The 24,731-nt window shown below is 45.7% G+C and overlaps 1 protein-coding gene across 1 annotated transcript in view; it reads right to left on the bottom strand.

Annotated features, from left to right (window-relative positions):
- Positions 1–23,394, bottom strand: part of LOC311118934 (GDNF family receptor alpha-4-like) — a gene marked incomplete at both ends in the record, with an annotated part of 49,034 nt that extends 25,640 nt beyond the window's left edge. The window contains 5 exons of the mRNA XM_084193684.1: positions 4,180–4,297; positions 4,683–4,907; positions 15,459–15,539; positions 18,896–19,177; positions 23,184–23,394. Of these exons, the coding sequence (XP_084049810.1) occupies positions 4,180–4,297; positions 4,683–4,907; positions 15,459–15,539; positions 18,896–19,177; positions 23,184–23,394 (917 nt within the window). The remainder of the gene's footprint in view (positions 1–4,179; positions 4,298–4,682; positions 4,908–15,458; positions 15,540–18,895; positions 19,178–23,183) is intronic.
- Positions 23,395–24,731: the final 1,337 nt, after the last annotated feature.

Here is a 24,731-nt window from a genome sequence, read left to right as displayed (position 1 = left end):
AGCTTCTACTTCTAAAAATCCACCTTTCCAGAAATAAGTCTCTCACTGTTGCCGCTTGCTACAGACCCCACTCAGCCCCGAGCTGTGCCCTGGACACCATATGTGAACTGATTGCCCCCCATCTATCCTCAGAGTTCGTACTGCTTGGTGACCTAAACTGGGATATGCTTAACACCCCGGCCAACCTACAATCTAAACTAGATGCCCTCAATCTCACACAAATTATCAACAAACCTACCAGGTACAACGCTAAATCTGTAAACATGGGCACCCTCATAGATATCATCCTGACAAATCTACCCTCTAAATACACCTCCGCTGTCTTCAACAAGGATCTCAGCGATCACTGCCTTATTGCCTGCGTCCGTAACGGGTCCGCGGTCAAACGACCACCCCTCATCACTGTCAAACGCTCCCTAAAACACATTAGCGAGCAGGCCTTCCTAATTGACCTGGCCTGGGTATCCCGGGTATCCTGGATGGATATTGACCTCATTCCGTCAGTAGAGGATGCCTGGTTGTTCTTTAAAAGTGATTTCCTCTCAATCTTAAATAAGCATGCCCCATTCAAAAAATTCAGAACTAAGAACAGATATAGCCCCTAGCAAAGGCTAGCTTTTTCAAACAGAACGTTGCATCCTGTAGCACTAACTTCAAAAAGTTTTGGGACACTGTAAAGTCCATGGAAAATAAGAGCACCTCCTCCCAGCTGCCCACTGCACTGAGGCTAGGAAACACTGTCACCACCGATAAATCTACAATAATCGAGAATTTCAACAAGCATTTTGCTACGGCTGGCCATGCTTTCCACCTGGCTACCACTACCCCGGCCACCAGCTCTGCACCCTCCGCTGCAACTTGCCCATGCCCCCAACCGAACGCTGCTTGCACCCACCCACCCGACCAGAATCACTACTCTCGGTGGGTCTGACCTAGAGTATGTGGACAACTACAAATATCTAGGTGTCTGGTTAGACTGTAAACTCTCCTTCCACTCACATTAAGAATCTCCAATCAAAAGTTAGATCTAGAATCGGCTTCCTATTTTGCAACAAAGCCTCCTTCACTCATGCTGCCAAACATGCCCTCGTAAAACTGACTCCGGTTTCAACTCGCTATTTTAGCCAAAGACTGTTATACTAGCTGTCTAGTGTTTTATAAATGTGCAATAAGCATAAAACACAAATATATAAGGAATTGGCAACTCGTTCTGATTCTGAGAAATAAGGTAGGCCACTTGATTTCAACATCTGAACAAAGTGGACAGGCTAACACGCTGTTCAAACCGTTGGAGACGGACAGGAGGGTGTGTTCATAACAATTCAACTGTTCAACCTTGCTAGCTAGCAAATAGATCCACGTTGGCTAAACTTGAAATATAAAGATTAGCTGGCTAATCACTAGCACGTGGGCTTGAGAGATTGTTGATGAGGGCTGTGTTAATGTTCTATAGCCTAATGCCTGCTTCATGAACTTAGTCATTATTACTGAATGTGTTTATGGATGGTTCTAGTTACATTTGTAACATAAAAGGGCCTTTTCATAGACAGACTTGAAAGACAAATACGTGTTTATTGCAAAAAAAGAAGCAGGTTAAACTATTTTGATAAAATAATTAAATTATTAGCAGGTCTTACGGTTGTGGAAGACTTATATTTATCCTAGGTATAATTCCACAAGCCCTGAATTAATTAGATTATTGCTGACTGTTTGAAATGTAGTGTATTTGACCTGTAATTGTACAACAATGCTTATTTAGAGAAAACATAGCTGTAAACAATTATATATATCAGGAATCACCCATAAGTTAGAAAAAAATGGAGATATGATTTTTAGGCCATATCGCCCAGCCCTAGACCATCCAACAGTATACCATAGTAATATGTTGAACTGGACCATCCAACAGTATACCATAGTAATATGTTGAACTGGACCATCCAACAGTATACCATAGTAATATGTTGAACTGGACCATCCAACAGTATACCATAGTAATATGTTGAACTGGACCATCCAACAGTATACCATAGTAATATGTTGAACTGGACCATCCAACAGTATACCATAGTAATATGTTGAACTGGACCATCCAACAGTATACCATAGTAATATGTTGAACTGGACCATCCAACAGTATACCATAGTAATATGTTGAACTGGACCATCCAACAGTATACCATAGTAATATGTTGAACAGGACCATCCAACAGTATACCATAGTAATATGTTGAACTGGACCATCCAACAGTATACCATAGTAATATGTTGAACTGGACCATCCAACAGTATACCATAGTAATATGTTGAACTGGACCATCCAACAGTATACCATAGTAATATGTTGAACTGGACCATCCAACAGTATACCATAGTAATATGTTGAACTGGACCATCCAACAGTATACCATAGTAATATGTTGAACTGGACCATCCAACAGTATACCATAGTAATATGTTGAACTGGACCATCCAACAGTATACCATAGTAATATGTTGAACAGGACCATCCAACAGTATACCATAGTAATATGTTGAACTGGACCATCTAACAGTATACCATAGTAATATGTTGAACTGGACCATCCAACAGTATACCATAGTAATATGTTGAACTGGACCATCCAACAGTATACCATAGTAATATGTTGAACTGGACCATCCAACAGTATACCATAGTAATATGTTGAACTGGACCATCCAACAGTATACCATAGTAATATGTTGAACTGGACCATCCAACAGTATACCATAGTAATATGTTGAACTGGACCATCCAACAGTATACCATAGTAATATGTTGAACTGGACCATCCAACAGTATACCATAGTAATATGTTGAACTGGACCATCCAACAGTATACCATAGTAATATGTTGAACTGGACCATCCAACAGTATACCATAGTAATATGTTGAACTGGACCATCTAACAGTATACCATAGTAATATGTTGAACTGGACCATCCAACAGTATACCATAGTAATATGTTGAACTGGACCATCTAACAGTATACCATAGTAATATGTTGAACTGGACCATCCAACAGTATACCATAGTAATATGTTGAACTGGACCATCCAACAGTATACCATAGTAATATGTTGAACTGGACCATCCAACAGTATACCATAGTAATATGTTGAACTGGACCATCTAACAGTATACCATAGTAATATGTTGAACTGGACCATCTAACAGTATACCATAGTAATATGTTGAACTGGACCATCCAACAGTATACCATAGTAATATGTTGAACTGGACCATCCAACAGTATACCATAGTAATATGTTGAACTGGACCATCCAACAGTATACCATAGTAATATGTTGAACTGGACCATCCAACAGTATACCATAGTAATATGTTGAACTGGACCATCCAACAGTATACCATAGTAATATGTTGAACTGGACCATCTAACAGTATACCATAGTAATATGTTGAACTGGACCATCTAACAGTATACCATAGTAATATGTTGAACTGGACCATCCAACAGTATACCATAGTAATATGTTGAACTGGACCATCCAACAGTATACCATAGTAATATGTTGAACTGGACCATCCAACAGTATACCATAGTAATATGTTGAACTGGACCATCTAACAGTATACCATAGTAATATGTTGAACTGGACCATCCAACAGTATATAGCTCTGGACTGCTAAGGTAAGCTCCTATTGACCTCAACACCCACACACAGACCCCCCCTCCCCCACCCACCCACAGACCCCCCCTTCCCCACATACACCCCCCCACCCCACCCACCCCCATACGTAGTCGCCCCCCCCCACCCCCATACGTAGTCGGCCCCCCCACCCCACCCACCCCCATACGTAGTCGCCCCCCCCCACCCACCCCCATACGTAGTCGGCCCCACCCACCCCACCCCCACCCCCATACGTAGTCGGCCCCACCCGCCCCACCCCTACCTGCATACGTAGTCAGCCCCCCCCCCCACCCCCATACGTAGTCGGCCCCCACCGCCCCCCCCCCACCCCCATACGTAGTCGGCCCCCACCGCCCACACACTACACACACTACACCCACACACACTCACACACACACACACCCCCCCCCACCCCACCCCTACCTGCATACGTAGTCAGCCCCCCCCCCCACCCCCATACGTAGTCGGCCACACCCGCCACCCCCCCCCACCCCACCCCTACCTGCATACGTAGTCGGCCATACAGATGCTCAGTGCAGCCAGACAGTTGGGTTTGTCTTGGTCTTCGTAGGAGCAGGCTGGTATGATGGTCTGTCTCCGTCTCTCAGCACACGCCATGTCTGGACAGGGTTAGACTGGGTTAGGGTTACACACACTACACACTACACCCACACACCCACACACACTCACACACACCCACACACTACACCCACACACACACACACTACACACACTACACACACCCACACACTACACCCACACACTACACCCACACACAGTACACCCCCCCCCCCCCCCCCCCTACCTGTGCAGGGGCAGAACAGCAGCCCCCCCCCCCCTACCTGTACAGGGGCAGAACAGCAGCCCCCCCCCCCCTACCTGTACAGGGGCAGAACAGCAGCCCCCCCCCCCCTACCTGTACAGGGGCAGAACAGCAGCCCCCTCCCCCCCCCCCCTACCTGTACAGGGGCAGAACAGCAGCCCCCCCCCCCCCCCCCCCCCTACCTGTACAGGGGCAGAACAGCAGCTCGTGGGTGTAGTCAGGAGGGACCCGGTCGAAGAACTTCCTGAGAGCCCTGTTACACCTGGGCCTGTTACAGGGGCCTGAGCGGGCCGACGGCTGGATGCAGGCCGAAACATACTCTGTACGGAGCTTCTGACACGTCTCGTCCACGTTACACGCCTTCGCTGCATCTAGGCAACGGTTCAACGTCGTTTTGCCGACCTCATCTATTGGAAACAAAACAAGGAGTAGATGTAATTTGGAACGCAACCTCTGTGCTTAATCCTCTGTCATTTGAGGCATATTCAATTTCACCCAATGATTAATACGACTATTTGGAGTCTGTCGTGACAAGCCTCCTGCGTCTGCAAATGAAATTACAATGATTAATTCTATGTACAATTAAAAGTAATCTAAAATGTGTCTTATCTGCAGTAGGTATGTATTGAATATAACATGAATCAGGTGTTGGATGTGTCTGTTCCGTCGGGACACTGTCTGGGTTTAATTAGCCCTCATCGTTTAAAATCACATTTTGGAGGGTTAATGCAGAGCTGAGTGTGTGTGTGTGTGTGTGTGTGTGTGTGTGTGTGTTTATTGAGGGTGAATGAAGAACAGAGAGACAGCTCCACCATTCTGCCCCTTCACAACACCACTCTTAATTCCAAATGAAGTCTTAGCTTCCTGACTAACCCATCTGTGATTCCTGACTAACCCATCTGTGATTCCTGACTAACCCATCTGTGATTCCTGACTAACACATCTAATGCTGTGTAAACAACAGGTGTAGGCTAACAGTGAAATGCTGACTGACGGGCCCTTATCAATAATGCAGAGAGAAAGACAATAGAGAAGTAAAACATGTAATAATAAAAGTAATAATAAATACACAATGAGTAACGATAACTTGGCTACAGTGAGGGAAAAATGTATTTGATCCCCTGCTGATTTTGTACGTTTGCCCACTGACAAAGAAATGAGCAGTCTATAATTTTAATGTTAGGTTTATTTGAACAGTGAGAGACAGAATAACAACAAATATATCCAGAAAAACACATGTCAAAAATGTTATAAATTGATTTGCATTTTTAATGAGGGAAATAAGTATTTGACCCCCTCTCAATCAGAAAGATTTCTGGCTCCCAGGTGTCTTTTATACAGGTAACGAGCTGAGATTAGGAGCACACTCTTAAAGGGAGTGCTCCTAATCTCAGTTTGTTACCTGTATAAAAGACACCTGTCCACAGAAGCAATCAATCAATCAGATACCAAACACTCCACCATGGCCAAGACCAAAGAGCTCTCCAAGGATGTCAGGGACAGATTGTAGACCTACACAAGGCTGGAATGGGCTACAAGACCAACGCCAAGCAGCTTAGTGAGAAGGTGACAACAGTTGGTGCGATTATTCGCAAATGGAAGAAACACAAAATAACTGTCAATCTCTCTCGGCCTGGGGCTCCATGCAAGATCTGAGATGATCTTGAGTGATCATGAGAACAGTGAGGAATCAGCCCAGAACTACACGGGAGGATCTTGTCAATGATCTCAAGGCAGCTGGGACCATAGTCACCAAGAAAACAATTGGTAACACACTACTCTGTGAAGGACTGAAATCCTGCAGCGCTTGCAAGGTCCCCCTGCTCAAGAAAGCACATATACATGCCCGTCTGAAGTTTGCCAATGAACATCTGAATGATTCAGAAGAGAACTGGGTGAAAGTGTTGTGGTCAGATGAGACCAAAATTGAGCTCTTTGGCATCAACTCAACTCGCCGTGTTTGGAGGAGGAGGAATGCTGCCTATGACCCCAAGAACACCATCCCCACCGTCAAACATGGAGGTGGAAACATTATGCTTTGGGGGTGTTTTTCTGCTAAGGGGACAGGACAACTTCACTGCATCAAAGGGACAATGGACGGGGTCATGTACTGTCAAATCTTGGGTGAGAACCTCCTTCCCTCAGCCAGGGCATTGAAAATGGGTCGTGGATGGGTATTCCAGCATGACAATGACCCAAAACACACAGCCAAGGCAACAAAGGAGTGGCTCAAGAAGAAGCACATTAAGGTCCTGGAGTGGCCTAGCCAGTCTCCAGACCTTAATCCCATATAAAATCTGTGGAGGGAGCTGAATGTTCGAGTTGCCAATCGTCAGCCTCGAAACCTTAATGACTTGGAGAAGATCTGCAAAGAGGAGTGGGACAAAATCCCTCCTGAGATGTGTGCAAACCTGGTGGCCAACTACAAGAAACGTCTGACCTCTGTGATTGCCAACAAGGGTTCTGCCACCAAGTACTAAGTCATGTTTTGCAGAGGGGTCAAATACTTATTTCCCTCATTAAAAAGCAAATCAATTTATAATATTATTGACATGCGTTTTTCTGGATTTTTTTGTTGTTATTCTGTCTCTCACTGTTCAAATAAACCTACCATTAAAATTATAGACTGATCATGTCTTTGTCAGTGGGCAAACGTACAAAATCAGCAGGGGATCAAATGCTTTTTTCCCTCACTGTAGGCTGAGATTATTACATATAAAAGCACTAAACCTCTCTCTAAAAGCTTCACTTATCCCAAAATGTTACTTAAACCCTAAATGGTTCTCAAGTAGATTACTAAGAAAAGCTCATCCATTGTTTAAAAATGGCCTTTTTGCCTTTGTGCAGATTGCCATGTCTCATTTTCCATTAATTGAAAATGAAACTTTTAAAAAGGTATCTCTCTTTTTCAAACAAGCATTGCAGAGCTGGCTATAATGTCAATGTCATCTCCCTGAAAAGATAGAACAAATATTACAACAAATATTATGGCTGAACTCAAATGTGCTGGTTGATAAAATACCTGTATTTATGGGAAAGATGTTGGAAAAGGGTATTTTGTTTTTAAATGATATTGTAAATTGGAATGGTAGAGTTATGCCTTTCATGGAGTTATCAGAATTGTATGGGAAGGTCTGCTCAATCCAAGATTACAACCAATTGATTACAGCATTACCCCAAAATGGAGGAGGCAGGTGGCAGCGGGAGGAGGTAGGGAACTGGTCTGTCTGCCCAGTATAAAGGATCAAGGGAGGAGGCAGGGAACTGGTCTGTCTGCCCAATATAAAGGATCAAGGGAGGAGGTAGGGAACTGGTCTGTCTGCCCAATATAAAGGATCAAGGGAGGAGGTAGGGAACTGGTCTGTCTGCCCAATATAAAGGATCAAGGGAGGAGGTAGGGAACTGGTCTGTCTGCCCAGTATAAAGGATCAAGGGAGGAGGTAGGGAACTGGTCTGTCTGCCCAATATAAAGGATCAAGGGAGGAGGCAGGGAACTGGTCTGTCTGCCCAATATAAAGGATCAAGGGAGGAGGTAGGGAACTGGTCTGTCTGCCCAATATAAAGGATCAAGGGAGGAGGTAGGGAACTGGTCTGTCTGCCCAATATAAAGGATCAAGGGAGGAGGTAGGGAACTGGTCTGTCTGCCCAGTATAAAGGATCAAGGGAGGAGGTAGGGAACTGGTCTGTCTGCCCAATATAAAGGATCAAGGGAGGAGGCAGGGAACTGGTCTGTCTGCCCAATATAAAGGATCAAGGGAGGAGGTATGTGATGTGATGGGAGTCTGTTGGATGACTAATGTGATGGGAGTCTGTTGGATGACTAATGTGATGGGAGTCTGTTAGATGACTAATGTGATGGGAGTCTGTTGGATGACTAATGTGATGGGAGTCTGTTAGATGACTAATGTGATGGGAGTCTGTTGGATGACTAATGTGATGGGAGTCTGTTGGATGACTAATGTGATGGGAGTCTGTTGGATGACTAATGTGATGGGAGTCTGTTGGATGACTAATGTGATGGGAGTCTGTTGGATGACTAATGTGATGGGAGTCTGTTGGATGACTAATGTGATGGGAGTCTGTTGGATGACTAATGTGATGGGAGTCTGTTGGATGACTAATGCGATGGGAGTCTGTTGGATGACTAATGTGATGGGAGTCTGTTGGATGACTAATGTGATGGGAGTCTGCTGGATGACTAATGTGATGGGAGTCTGTTGGATGACTAATGTGATGGGAGTCTGTTGGATGACTAATGTGATGGGAGTCTGTTGGATGACTAATGTGATGGGAGTCTGTTGGATGACTAATGTGATGGGAGTCTGTTGGATGACTAATGTGATGGGAGTCTGTTGGATGACTAATGTGATGGGAGTCTGTTGGATGACTAATGTGATGGGAGTCTGTTGGATGACTAATGTGATGGGAGTCTGTTGGATGACTAATGTGATGGGAGTCTGTTAGATGACTAATGTGATGGGAGTCTGTTGGATGACTAATGTGATGGGAGTCTGTTGGATGACTAATGTGATGGGAGTCTGTTGGATGACTAATGTGATGGGAGTCTGCTAGATGACTAATGTGATGGGAGTCTGTTGGATGACTAATGTGATGGGAGTCTGTTGGATGACTAATGTGATGGGAGTCTGTTGGATGACTAATGTGAAGGGAGTCTGTTAGATGACTAATGTGATGGGAGTCTGTTGGATGACTAATGTGATGGGAGTCTGTTGGATGACTAATGTGATGGGAGTCTGTTGGATGACTAATGTGATGGGAGTCTGTTAGATGACTAATGTGATGGGAGTCTGTTAGATGACTAATGTGATGGGAGTCTGTTAGATGACTAATGTGATGGGAGTCTGTTGGATGACTAATGTGATGGGAGTCTGTTAGATTACTAATGTGATGGGAGTCTGTTAGATGACTAATGTGATGGGAGTCTGTTGGATGACTAATGTGATGGGAGTCTGTTGGATGACTAATGTGATGGTAGTCTGTTGGATGACTAATGTGATGGTAGTCTGTTAGATGACTAATGTGATGGGAGTCTGTTAGATGACTAATGTGATGGGAGTCTGTTAGATGACTAATGTGATGGGAGTCTGTTGGATGACTAATGTGATGGGAGTCTGTTGGATGACTAATGTGATGGGAGTCTGTTGGATGACTAATGTGATGGGAGTCTGTTGGGTGACTAATGTGATGGGAGTCTGTTGGATGACTAATGTGATGAGAGTCTGTTGGATGACTAATGTGATGGGAGTCTGTTGGATGACTAATGTGATGGGAGTCTGTTGGATGACTAATGTGATGGGAGTCTGTTGGATGACTAATGTGATGGGAGTCTGTTGGATGACTAATGTGATGGGAGTCTGTTGGATGACTAATGCGATGGGAGTCTGTTGGATGACTAATGCGATGGGAGTCTATTAGATGACTAATGTGATGGGAGTCTGTTGGATGACTAATGTGATGGGAGTCTGTTGGATGACTAATGTGATGGGAGTCTGTTGGATGACTAATGTGATGGGAGTCTGTTAGATGACTAATGTGATGTTAGATGACTAATGTGATGGGGGTCTGTTGGATGACTAATGTGATGGGAGTCTGCTGGATGACTAATGTGATGGGAGTCTGTTGGATGACTAATGTGATGGGAGTCTGTTGGATGACTAATGTGATGGGAGTCTGTTGGATGACTAATGTGATGGGAGTCTGTTGGATGACTAATGTGATGGGAGTCTGTTGGATGACTAATGTGATGGGAGTCTGTTGGATGACTAATGTGATGGGAGTCTGTTGGATGACTAATGTTATGGGAGTCTGTTGGATGACTAATGTGATGGGAGTCTGTTGGATGACTAATGTGATGGGAGTCTGTTGGATGACTAATGTGATGAGAGTCTGTTGGATGACTAATGTGATGGGAGTCTGTTGGATGACTAATGTAATGGGAGTCTGTTGGATGACTAATGTGATGGGAGTCAGTTGGATGACTAATGTGATGGGAGTCTGTTGGATGACTAATGTGATGGGAGTTTGTTGGATGACTAATGTGATGGGAGTCTGTTGGATGACTAATGTGATGGGAGTCTGTTGGATGACTAATGTGATGGGAGTCTGTTGGATGACTAATGTGATGGGAGTCTGTTGGATGACTAATGTGATGGGAGTCTGTTGGATGACTAATGTGATGGGAGTCTGTTAGATGACTAATGTGATGGGAGTCTATTAGATGACTAATGTGATGGGAGTCTGTTGGATGACTAATGTGATGGGAGTCTGTTAGATAACTAATGTGATGGGAGTCTGTTAGATGACTAATGTGATGGGAGTCTATTGGATGACTAATGTGATGGGAGTCTATTGGATGACTAATGTGATGGGAGTCTGTTGGATGACTAATGTGATGGGAGTCTGTTGGATGACTAATGTGATGGTAGTCTGTTGGATGACTAATGTGATGGTAGTCTGTTAGATGACTAATGTGATGGGAGTCTGTTAGATGACTAATGTGATGGGAGTCTGTTAGATGACTAATGTGATGGGAGTCTGTTGGATGACTAATGTGATGGGAGTCTGTTGGATGACTAATGTGATGGGAGTCTGTTGGATGACTAATGTGATGGGAGTCTGTTGGGTGACTAATGTGATGGGAGTCTGTTGGATGACTAATGTGATGAGAGTCTGTTGGATGACTAATGTGATGGGAGTCTGTTGGATGACTAATGTGATGGGAGTCTGTTGGATGACTAATGTGATGGGAGTCTGTTGGATGACTAATGTGATGGGAGTCTGTTGGATGACTAATGTGATGGGAGTCTGTTGGATGACTAATGCGATGGGAGTCTGTTGGATGACTAATGCGATGGGAGTCTATTAGATGACTAATGTGATGGGAGTCTGTTGGATGACTAATGTGATGGGAGTCTGTTGGATGACTAATGTGATGGGAGTCTGTTGGATGACTAATGTGATGGGAGTCTGTTAGATGACTAATGTGATGTTAGATGACTAATGTGATGGGGGTCTGTTAGATGACTAATGTGATGGGAGTCTGTTGGATGACTAATGTGATGGGAGTCTGCTGGATGACTAATGTGATGGGAGTCTGTTGGATGACTAATGTGATGGGAGTCTGTTGGATGACTAATGTGATGGGAGTCTGTTGGATGACTAATGTGATGGGAGTCTGTTGGATGACTAATGTGATGGGAGTCTGTTGGATGACTAATGTGATGGGAGTCTGTTGGATGACTAATGTGATGGGAGTCTGTTGGATGACTAATGTTATGGGAGTCTGTTGGATGACTAATGTGATGGGAGTCTGTTGGATGACTAATGTGATGGGAGTCTGTTGGATGACTAATGTGATGAGAGTCTGTTGGATGACTAATGTGATGGGAGTCTGTTGGATGACTAATGTAATGGGAGTCTGTTGGATGACTAATGTGATGGGAGTCAGTTGGATGACTAATGTGATGGGAGTCTGTTGGATGACTAATGTGATGGGAGTTTGTTGGATGACTAATGTGATGGGAGTCTGTTGGATGACTAATGTGATGGGAGTCTGTTGGATGACTAATGTGATGGGAGTCTGTTGGATGACTAATGTGATGGGAGTCTGTTGGATGACTAATGTGATGGGAGTCTGTTAGATGACTAATGTGATGGGAGTCTATTAGATGACTAATGTGATGGGAGTCTGTTGGATGACTAATGTGATGGGAGTCTGTTAGATAACTAATTTGATGGGAGTCTGTTAGATGACTAATGTGATGGGAGTCTATTGGATGACTAATGTGATGGGAGTCTATTGGATGACTAATGTGATGGGAGTCTGTTGGATGACTAATGTGATGGGAGTCTGTTGGATGACTAATGTGATGGGAGTCTGTTGGATGACTAATGTGATGGGAGTCTGTTGGATGACTAATGTGATGGGAGTCTGTTGGATGACTAATGTGATGGGAGTCTGTTGGATGACTAATGTGATGGGAGTCTGTTAGATGACTAATGTGATGGGAGTCTGTTGGATGACTAATGTGATGGGAGTCTGTTGGATGACTAATGTGATGGGAGTCTGTTGGATGACTAATGTGATGGGAGTCTGTTAGATGACTAATGTGATGGGAGTATGTTGGATGACTAATGTGATGGGAGTCTGTTGGATGACTAATGTGATGGGAGTCTATTGGATGACTAATGTGATGGGAGTCTGTTGGATGACTAATGTGATGGGAGTCTGTTGGATGACTAATGTGATGGGAGTCTGTTGGATGACTAATGTGATGGGAGTCTGTTAGATGACTAATGTGATGGGAGTCTGTTGGATGACTAATGTGATGGGAGTCTGTTGAATGACTAATGTGATGGGAGTCTGTTGGATGACTAATGTGATGGGAGTCTGTTAGATGACTAATGTGATGTTAGATGACTAATGTGATGGGAGTCTGTTAGATGACTAATGTGATGGGAGTCTGTTAGATGACTAATGTGATGGGAGTCTGTTGGATGACTAATGTGAAGAGAGTCTGTTGGATGACTAATGTGATGGGAGTCTGTTAGATGACTAATGTGATGGGAGTCTGTTGGATGACTAATGTGATGGGAGTCTGTTAGATGACTAATGTGATGGGAGTCTGTTAGATGACTAATGTGATGGGAGTCTGTTGGATGACTAATGTGATGGGAGTCTGTTGGATGACTAATGTGATGGGAGTCTGTTGGATGACTAATGTGATGGGAGTCTGTTGGATGACTAATGTGATGGGAGTCTGTTAGATGACTAATGTGATGGGAGTCTGTTGGATGACTAATGTGATGGGAGTATGTTGGATGACTAATGTGATGGGAGTCTGTTGGATGACTAATGTGATGGAGTCTGTTAGATGACTAATGTGATGGGAGTCTGTTAGATAACTAATGTGATGGGAGTCTGTTGGATGACTAATGTGATGGGAGTCTGTTGGATGACTAATGTGATGGGAGTCTGTTAGATGACTAATGTGATGGGAGTCTGTTAGATGACTAATGTGATGGGAGTCTGTTGGATGACTAATGTGATGGGAGTCTGTTAGATGACTAATGTGATGGGAGTCTGTTGGATGACTAATGTGATGGGAGTCTATTGGATGACTAATGTGAAATGAGTCTGTTGGATGACTAATGTGATGGGAGTCTGTTGGATGACTAATGTGATGGGAGTCTGTTAGATGACTAATGTGATGGGAGTCTGTTGGATGACTAATGTGATGGGAGTCTGTTGGATTACTAATGTGATGGGAGTCTGTTAGATGACTAATGTGATGGGAGTCTGTTGGATGACTAATGTGATGGGAGTCTGTTAGATGACTAATGTGATGGGAGTCTATTAGATGACTAATGTGATGGGAGTCTGTTGGATGACTAATGTGATGGGAGTCTATTGGATGACTAATGTGATGGGAGTCTGTTGGATGACTAATGTGATGGGAGTCTGTTGGATGACTAATGTGATGGGAGTCTGTTAGATGACTAATGTGATGAGAGTCTGTTGGATGACTAATGTGATGGGGGTCTGTTAGATAACTAATGTGATGGGAGTCTGTTGGATGACTAATGTGATGGGAGTCTGTTGGATAACTAATGTGATGGGAGTCTGTTAGATGACTAATGTGATGGGAGTCTATTAGATGACTAATGTGATGGGAGTCTGTTGGATGACTAATGTGATGGGAGTCTGTTAGATGACTAATGTAAATGTTGAGCGGCTTCACTGCAAGTAGATTGTATGTTTTAAATATAAAAAATAAATAAATAGACAGCCCCCTCCAACACCCAGAGAAATTGTTGTTGATAGACAGCCCCCCCAACACCTAGAGAAATTGTTGTTGATAGACAGCCCCCGTCCTCTAAAACCCAGATACAGGTTGTTTTAACAGACAGCCCCCGTCCTCTAAAACCCAGATACAGGTTGTTTTAATAGACAGCCCCCCCTCTAAAACCCAGATACAGGTTGTTTTAATAGACAGCCCCCCCTCTAAAACCCAGATACAGGTTGTTTTAATAGACAGCCCCCCCTCTAAAACCCAGAAACATGATGTTGTATTAATAGACAGCCCCCATCCTCTAAAACCCAGATACAGGTTGTTTTAATAGACAGCCCCCCCTCTAAAACCCAGAAACATGATGTTGTTTTAACAGACAGCCCCCGTCCTCTAAAACCCAGATACAGGTTGTTTTAATAGACAGCCCCCCCTCTAAAACCCAGATACAGGTTGTTTTAATAGACAGCCCCCCTCTAAAACCCAGATACAGGTTGTTTTAATAGACAGCCCCCCCCTCTAAAACCCAGATACAGGTTGTTTTAATAGACAGCCCCCCTCTAAAACCCAGATACAGGTTGTTTTAATAGACAGCCCCCCCTCTAAAACCCAGATACAGGTTGTTTTAATAGACAGCCCCCCCTCTAAAACCCAGATACAGGTTGTTTTAATAGACAGCCCCCCCTCTAAAACCCAGAAACATGATGTTGTATTAATAGACAGCCCCCCTCTAAAACCCAGATACAGGTTGTTTTAATAGACAGCCCCCCCTCTAAAACCCAGATACAGGTTGTTTTAATAGACAGCCCCCCCTCTAAAACCCAGATACAGGTTGTTTTAATAGACAGCCCCCCCCTCTAAAACCCAGATACAGGTTGTTTTAATAGACAGCCCCCCCTCTAAAACCCAGAAACATGATGTTGTATTAATAGACAGCCCCCCTCTAAAACCCAGATACAGGTTGTTTTAATAGACAGCCCCCCCCCTCTAAAACCCAGATACAGGTTGTTTTAATAGACAGCCCCCCCCCTCTAAAACCCAGATACAGGTTGTTTTAATAGACAGCCCCCCCTCTAAAACCCAGATACAGGTTGTTTTAATAGACAGCCCCCCCCTCTAGGGGGCAGGTATCTCAGGGTAGACACTCACCTGCAGCCATGTAGGCCAGGTGTACGTAGTCGAAGCCCCTCTCCTCTGGTTCGTATGGGTAACTCTCCACCAGACTCTGTCCTGCACACAGACACACGTGAACGTTTTCAGGAATCACCCAATAAATGTTTAATAATTTAAGTGAAGTACCTTGCAAAAGTATTCACCCCCCTTGGCGTTTTCCCTATATTGTTGCATTACAACCTGTCATTTAAATTGATTTTTATTTGGATTTCATGTAATGGACATACACAAAATAGTCCAAATTGGTGAAGTGAAATGAAAAAAATTACTTGTTTCAAAAAATTCTAAAAAATAAAGAACTGAAAAGTGGTGCGTGCATATCTATTCACCCCCTTCGCTATTTACATTTACATTTACATTTTAGTCATTTAGCAGACTAAAATGAAGCCCCTAAATAAGATCTGGTGCAACCAATTACCTTCAGAAGTCACATAATTAGTTAAATAAAGTCCACCTGTGTGCAATCTAAGTATCACATGATCTCAGTATATATACACCTGTTCTGAAAGGCCCCAGAGTCTGCAACACCACTAAGCAAGGGGCACCACCAAGCAAGTGGCACCATGAAGACCAAGGAGCTCTCCAGACAGGTCAGGGACAAAGTTGTGGAGAAGTACAGATCAGGGTTGGGTTATTAAAAAATATCCCAAACTTTGAACATTCCACGGAGCACCATTAAATCCATCATTTAAAAATAATGGAAAGAATATGGCACCACAACAAACCTGTCAAGAGAGAGCCGCCCACCAAAACTCATGGACCAGGCAAGGAGGGCATGAATCAGAGAGGCAACAAAGAGACCAAAGATAACCCTGTCTCTAACCCTAACCTCTATATGCCCCTCTCTTTATCCACTGCCCCTAACCTCTATTTGTCCCTCTTTTTATCCACTGTCCCTAACCCTAACCTCTATATGTCCCTCTTCTAGCCCCCCCCCCCCAGCAGGGCTGGGTGTTATAGTCTCACCATGCAGGACAGACTGGTGCTATAGATTAGGGTTAGGGTTACAGACTGGTACTATAGATTAGGGCTGGGTGTTATAGTCTCACCATGCAGGACAGACTGGTACTATAGATTAGGGCTGGGTGTTATAGTCTCACCATGCAGGACAGACTGGTGCTATAGATTAGGGTTAGGGTTACAGACTGGTACTATAGATTAGGGCTGGGTGTTATAGTCTCACCATGCAGGACAGACTGGTACTATAGATTAGGGTTAGGGTTACAGACTGGTACTATAGATTAGGGCTGGGTGTTATAGTCTCACCATGCAGGACAGACTGGTGCTATAGATTAGGGTTAGGGTTACAGACTGGTACTATAGATTAGGGCTGGGTGTTATAGTCTCACCATGCAGGACAGACTGGTGCTATAGATTAGGGTTAGGGTTACAGACTGGTACTATAGATTAGGGTTAGGGTTACAGACTGGTACTATAGATTAGGGCTGGGTGTTATAGTCTCACCATGCAGGACAGACTGGTACTATAGATTAGGGTTAGGGTTACAGACTGGTACTATAGATTAGGGTTAGGGTTACAGACTGGTACTATAGATTAGGGTTAGGGTTACAGACTGGTACTATAGATTAGGGCTGGGTGTTATAGTCTCACCATGCAGGACAGACTGGTACTATAGATTAGGGCTGGGTGTTATAGTCTCACCATGCAGGACAGACTGGTACTATAGATTAGGGTTAGGGTTACAGACTGGTACTATAGATTAGGGCTGGGTGTTATAGTCTCACCATGCAGGACAGACTGGTACTATAGATTAGGGTTACAGACTGGTACTATAGATTAGGGTTAGGGTTACAGACTGGTACTATAGATTAGGGCTGGGTGTTATAGTCTCACCATGCAGGACAGACTGGTACTATAGATTAGGGTTAGGGTTACAGACTGGTACTATAGATTAGGGCTGGGTGTTATAGTCTCACCATGCAGGACAGACTGGTACTATAGATTAGGGCTGGGTGTTATAGTCTCACCATGCAGGACAGACTGGTGCTATAGATTAGGGTTAGGGTTACAGACTGGTACTATAGATTAGGGCTGGGTGTTATAGTCTCACCATGCAGGACAGACTGTGCAGGACAGACTGGTGCTATAGATTAGGGTTAGGGTTACAGACTGGTACTATAGATTAGGGCTGGGTGTTATAGTCTCACCATGCAGGACAGACTGGTGCTATAGATTAGGGTTAGGGTTACAGACTGGTACTATAGATTAGGGCTGGGTGTTATAGTCTCACCATGCAGGACAGACTGGTGCTATAGATTAGGGTTAGGGTTACAGACTGGTACTATAGATTAGGGCTGGGTGTTATAGTCTCACCATGCAGGACAGACTGGTGCTATAGATTAGGGTTAGGGTTACAGACTGGTACTATAGATTAGGGTTAGGGTTACAGACTGGTACTATAGATTAGGGCTGGGTGTTATAGTCTCACCATGCAGGACAGACTGGTACTATAGATTAGGGTTAGGGTTACAGACTGGTACTATAGATTAGGGTTAGGGTTACAGACTGGTACTATAGATTAGGGTTAGGGTTACAGACTGGTACTATAGATTAGGGCTGGGTGTTATAGTCTCACCATGCAGGACAGACTGGTACTATAGATTAGGGCTGGGTGTTATAGTCTCACCATGCAGGACAGACTGGTGCTATAGATTAGGGCTGGGTGTTATAGTCTCACCATGCAGGACAGACTGGTACTATAGATTAGGGTTAGGGTTACAGACTGGTACTATAGATTAGGGCTGGGTGTTATAGTCTCACCATGCAGGACAGACTGGTCCTATAGATTAGGGTTAGGGTTACAGACTGGTACTATAGATTAGGGCTGGGTGTTATAGTCTCACCATGCAGGACAGACTGGTACTATAGATTAGGGTTAGGGTTACAGACTGGTACTATAGATTAGGGCTGGGTGTTATAGTCTCACCATGCAGGACAGACTGGTACTATAGATTAGGGTTAGGGTTACAGACTGGTACTATAGATTAGGGCTGGGTGTTATGGTCTCACCATGCAGGACAGACTGGTACTATAGATTAGGGCTGGGTGTTATAGTCTCACCATGCAGGACAGACTGGTACTATAGATTAGGGCTGGGTGTTATAGTCTCACCATGCAGGACAGACTGGTCCTATAGATTAGGGTTAGGGTTACAGACTGGTACTATAGATTAGGGTTAGGGTTACAGACTGGTACTATAGATTAGGGCTGGGTGTTATAGTCTCACCATGCAGGACAGACTGGTACTATAGATTAGGGCTGGGTGTTATAGTCTCACCATGCAGGACAGACTGGTACTATAGATTAGGGTTAGGGTTACAGACTGGTACTATAGATTAGGGTTAGGGTTACAGACTGGTACTATAGATTAGGGCTGGATGTTATAGTCTCACCATGCAGGACAGACTGGTGCAGGCTCCAATAAATACTGAGGCAGTTCTTCTCTCTCTTCATGCCTCGTTTACACTGGCAGCCGTGGAGCGGGGAGGAGAGCAGTGCCGTGACTGCGTTCTCACACTGGTTCCTGGCCCCAGGGCCCAGCTTCACACTGCCGTCCCCCGCCACACACTGTCTCAGCGTCCGCAGACGAGGGCTGCACGCATCATCACTGGAGCAGGTGTCACCAGCCTGTAGACAGTCTCTGTCCCTCCCTGCAGACACAGAGAGGGGGAGCCCTGGGGAAAAGAGAAACAGTAGGTCAGGGGTCAGGGGTTATGATTAGAGGTCAGGGGTTATGATTAGAGGTCAGGGGTTAGGGTTAGGACTAGTTGATGATATGTCATCTTTTAGATTACAGTATAACAGCAGGGGTCAGGAACAGGTCAGGAACAGGTCAGGAGCAGGACAGGAACAGGTCAGGAACAGGACAGGAACAGGTCAGGAACAGGTCAGGAACAGGACAGGAACATGTCAGGAGCAGGTCAGGAACAGGTCAGTATAAAAGTAGGGGTCAGGAACAGGTCAGGAACAGGACAGGAACAGGTCAAGGACAGGAACAGGTCAGGAACAGGTCAGGAACAGGTCAAGGACAGGAACAGGTCAGGAACAGGTCAGGAACAGGTCAGGAACAGGTCAGGAACAGGTCAGGAACAGGTCAGGAGCAGGACAGGAACAGGTCAGGAACAGGACAGGAACAGGTCAGGAACAGGACAGGAACAGGACAGGAACAGGTCAGGAACAGGACAGGAACAGGTCAGGAACAGGTCAGGAACAGGTCAGGAACAGGTCAGGAACAGGACAGGAACAGGTCAGGAACAGGTCAGGAGCAGGACAGGAACAGGTCAGGAACAGGACAGGAACAGGTCAGGAACAGGACAGGAACAGGACAGGAACAGGTCAGGAACAGGTCAGGAACAGGTCAGGAACAGGTCAGTATAAAAGCAGGGGTCAGGAACAGGTCAGGAACAGGACAGGAACAGGTCAGGAGCAGGACAGGAACAGGTCAGGAACAGGACAGGAACAGGACAGGAACAGGTCAGGAACAGGTCAGGAACAGGTCAGGAACAGGACAGTATAAAAGCAGGGGTCAGGAACAGGTCAGGAACAGGTCAGGAACAGGTCAGGAACAGGTCAGTATAAAAGCAGGGGTCAGGAACAGGTCAGGAACAGGTCAGTGTAACAGTAGGGGTCAGGAACAGGTCAGGAACAGGTCAGGAACAGGTCAGGAACAGGTCAGTATAAAAGCAGGGGTCAGGAACAGGTCAGGAACAGGTCAGTGTAACAGTAGGGGTCAGGAACAGGTCAGGAACAGGTCAGTGTAACAGCAGGGGTCAGGAACGGGTCAGTTAAACACAGAGCAGAGCAGAGTAAAACACCCCTTACACAGAGCACAGACAGACAGTTCAAAGAAACACAGTTAAAATAAATTATGAGAAATAATTTGCCTTGTCAATTATATTAGTTCCACCCTGCAGCGCTCTCTCTCTGTTTATCTAGCGGAGGTGAATAATTACATTTCATCCTGCATCTCTCTGACAGACAGACAGTCTGTAGATAGAGGTGAATGTCCAACAACCAGTTGTGTATATGTTTGTTTCCAGTAGTACTCTGTATAGACAGCTCTATGATGGCCATGTTTACTTCATTGCTTCCCACAGTTGTGTCAAGTTGGCTGGATGTCCTTTAGGTGGTGGACCATTCTTGATACACGGGAAACTGTTGAACATGAAAAACCCAGCAGCGTTACAGTTCTTGACACCAACCAGTGCACCTGGCACCTACTACCATACCCCGTTCAAAGACCCTACTACCATACCCCGTTCAAAGACCCTACTACCATACCCCGTTCAAAGACCCTACTACCATACCCTGTTCAAAGACCCTACTACCATACCCCGTTCAAAGACCCTACTACCATACCCCGTTCAAAGACCCTACTACCATACCCCGTTCAAAGACCCTACTACCATACCCCGTTCAAAGACCCTACTACCATACCCCGTTCAAAGACCCTACTACCATACCCTGTTCAAAGACCCTACTACCATACCCTGTTCAAAGACCCTACTACCATACCCCGTTCAAAGACCCTACTACCATACCCCGTTCAAAGGCACTTACATTTTATGTCTTGCCCATTCAGCCTCTTTATTGGCACACACACACACACAATCCTTCTCAATTGTCTCAAGGCTTAAATATTATTCTTTAACCTGTCTCCTCCACACTGATTAAAGTGGATTTAACAAGTGACATAATTAAGGAATTATAGCTTTCAGATGGATTCACCTGGTCAGTCTGTCATGGAAATGCGGATCGAGGGAGAGCTCGGTTTGTTGTTTTGAAAAGTTTGCCGTTTTGAAAGTTGATTTGAAAGTTGCTTAGTAGCTAGCTAACTTTTTAGTATGGATCCCGCGACGCAGTTGGCAACAGTTGCTGAGACTGCTACTCTCTGTCCAGGGGATCCTGCCAACCAAGGCCGGATCTGTTCTGGGTTTGTGGCTGTCCAGATCCCTGCTGTGTGGCTGTCCATATCCCTGCTGTGTGGCTGTCCAGATCCCTGCTGTGTGGCTGTCCAGATCCCTGCTGTGTGGCTGTCTAGATCCCTGCTGTGTGGCTGTCCAGATCCCTGCTGTTTGGCTGTCTAGATCCCTGCTGTGTGGCTGTCCAGATCCCTGCTGTTTGGCTGTCTAGATCCATGCTGTGTGGCTGTCCAGATCCCTGCTGTTTGGCTGTCCAGATCCCTGCTGTTTGGCTGTCTAGATCCCTGCTGTGTGGCTGTCCAGATCCCTGCTGTTTGGCTGTCCAGATCCCTGCTGTTTGGCTGTCCAGATCCCTGCTGTGTGGCTGTCCAGATCCATGCTGTGTGGCTGTCCAGATCCCTGCTGTGTGGCTGTCCAGATCCCTGCTGTTTGGCTGTCCAGATCCCTGCTGTGTGGCTGTCCAGATCCCTGCTGTGTGGCTGTCCAGATCCCTGCTGTGTGGCTGTCCAGATCCCTGCTGTGTGGCTGTCCAGATCCCTGCTGTGTGGCTGTCCAGATCCCTGCTGTGTGGCTGTCCAGATCCCTGCTGTGTGGCTGTCCAGATCCCTGCTGTGTGGCTGTCCAGATCCCTGCTGTGTGGCTGTCCAGATCCCTGCTGTGTGGCTGTCCAGATCCCTGCTGTGTGGCTGTCCAGATCCCTGCTGTGTGGCTGTCCAGATCCCTGCTGTGTGGCTGTCCAGATCCCTGCTGTTTGTTGTTTTCCATCTTCCCTGTGACCTACCCTGTCTGGAACTGCGAGGAGTAACAGCATAACCTACATTGCTACCATGACAAAGACCAAAGCTGGCGGGAGAACCGTTGAGGACAGTGGTGTCTCTCTATCACACATGAAGGATCTTTTAAACGTTCTACAAACAGTTGTTACAACAACAAGAAAATAGCTTCAAGTGCTTTGTCCAAATACTGGTTGATTCGACTAATAAAATAATGGAGGACCCGACCAGAGAGGTCCAGGACCTGAAGAACAGTTTGCAGTTCTCCCAGGGTCAGCTCAATGAGTTGAAACAGGAGAACAGCAAGATGACAGCAATCTGTAAGTCATTGAGAGAGGAAATCAGTTCTGTTTGTGAATCCATGATAACAATGATGGATAAATCAGTCTCGATGGACAATCAAGCTGGAACAACATGGTTGTGGACGGAATTACAGAATCTCCACATGAGACCTGGATGGAGTCTGAGGACAAAGTGAGGGAAATGATCTCTGAGAAACTGAAGATGGACCACAGGAAGGTTCAGGTGGAGCGCCCCCACAGGACTGGAAAACCCACCACCGGCCCAGGTGACAGGTCCAGGCTGATAGTGGTTCAAGGACAGGGTAGCTGTTCTGGAAAGAGCTAAGAACTTGAGAGGAACGTATATCTTCCTCAACGAGGACTATCCTGAAGCCGTGCACCAGAAGAGGAAATAACTTATTCCAGCCATGAAAGCTGCCAGAGCGCGTGGGGACATTGCTTACATCCGCTATGACAGGCTCATTGTCCACCCTCCCTCCCAAAAGGGATGAGAGAGCCAAGCCGTCGGGAGTCCAGTAGAGATCTGACGGCATAGGCCGGGCCCCCCTCGATGTCCAGGGGGGATGGAGGGGTGTCGTGGGGGACAGCATCAGCCAGGGGACCAGGAACCACCGGCATGAGAAGGGAGACATGAAAAGAAGGTGAGATACGGTAGTCAATGGGAAGCTGTAAACTATACGTCACCTCGTTGACCCTCCGGAGAACCTTGAACGGTCCCATAAACCGGGGGCTCAGCTTCTGGCAGGGCAGGCGGAGTGGGAGGTTCGTGGTAGAAGGCCAGACACGATCCCCAGGGTGGTACACGGGGGTCTCTGCCTGCTCCTTTTGACGGTGGGCGGCGCGATGGAGTCTCACGTGAGCATCGCTCCACACTTCTTCTGCGCGCCTGAACCATTCATCAATCGCAGGACCCCCTGGAAGGGGGTCAACCCAGTGGAGGAGCGAGTTCTGGGTGTACTCCGCCCATGGAAGGAATCGAACCCACTACCCCTGCCGGTCCTGGCAGTGACTCCTCAGGAACCTCCCCAGCTCCTGGTTCATCCTCTCCACCTGCCCGTTGGACTGAGGCCTATACCCGGAAGTGAGGCTGACCGTGACCCCGAGCTTCTCCATAAAGGCTCTCCATACCCGTGATGTGAATTGGGGGCCACGGTCAGAGCCCCAGAAGGACATAATGCCGGAAGACCTGCTGGACCAGTGCCTCAACGACCTGGAGAGCAGTAGGGAGACCAGATTAAACGACAGGATTTTGAAAATCTATCCACAACCACCAAAATGGTGGTGAAACCGTCAGAGGAGTGACGTCCTGTGCCAAGGTGGGCCACCAGTACTTCTCAAAGATGGATTGGGTAGTGTGAGTAATACCTGGATGTGTGTGTCCAGGTCAGCAGCCGATCCCTTATCCCCGTGGGAACGTAGATGCGCTCGGGAGGACAGTTAGTGGGTGCGGGCTCCCTCTCCAGAGCCTGGCGAATGTCCACATCTACGTCCCAGACCACAGGAGCTACAACTCGGGAGGATGGGATTATAGGTGCATTCTGAACAGGACCCTCTCCCGAATCGTAGAGGCGGGACAGAGCATCGGCCTTGGTGTTCTTTTAACCTGGGGCGATAGGTCAGCGTGAAGTCGAACCTTGTGAAGAAAAGGGCCGACCTTGCTTGGTGCGGATTCAGCCTCCTCACTGTCCGTATGTACTCCAGGTTCCAATGGTCGGTGAGGACCAGTGTCTCCACTCCTGGTTTCACATCAGATCAGAAGATTGACGAGTGACTGAAGAGACTGCCTGGGAGCTATCTGGGAGAGCTGGGCAGATCAGCTCAATCAGACCGCGCAACTGAGAGATGTCAATTCTGCCAATAAGAGGATTGTATGAAATATTCTGCAAGCATGCATTAGTCTCACCTGGAATTCTTGTCTCCACATTTGCGTCGAACATTTTTTTATCTCCAGGGCATCTCGTCTCGTTATCGTCATAATTTTACTCAGGAAAAATTGTTTGTTGACAACTATTTTCCGTCATAGTTATTGTTGAATGTTAATGAACACTGCTGTGGATCAATGAAAAAAAGTATTATGAAATTAACATAGTATTACATATTACTTACCTATTAGAATTGTTGACTTTCCTGCCAACAAAACATAGTGTTTTAACTAGGGCTGTCAAAAATAGCGCGTTAACGACGTTAATTAGTTGTTTGCTGTTAATTACGTCAATTTTTTTTATCGCATTT

This window comes from Coregonus lavaretus (assembly GCF_964263955.1).
Source record: "Coregonus lavaretus genome assembly, contig: HAP1_SCAFFOLD_2390, whole genome shotgun sequence".
Classification (NCBI taxonomy): domain Eukaryota; kingdom Metazoa; phylum Chordata; class Actinopteri; order Salmoniformes; family Salmonidae; genus Coregonus; species Coregonus lavaretus.
This window is presented reverse-complemented; position numbering and strand designations above follow the sequence as displayed.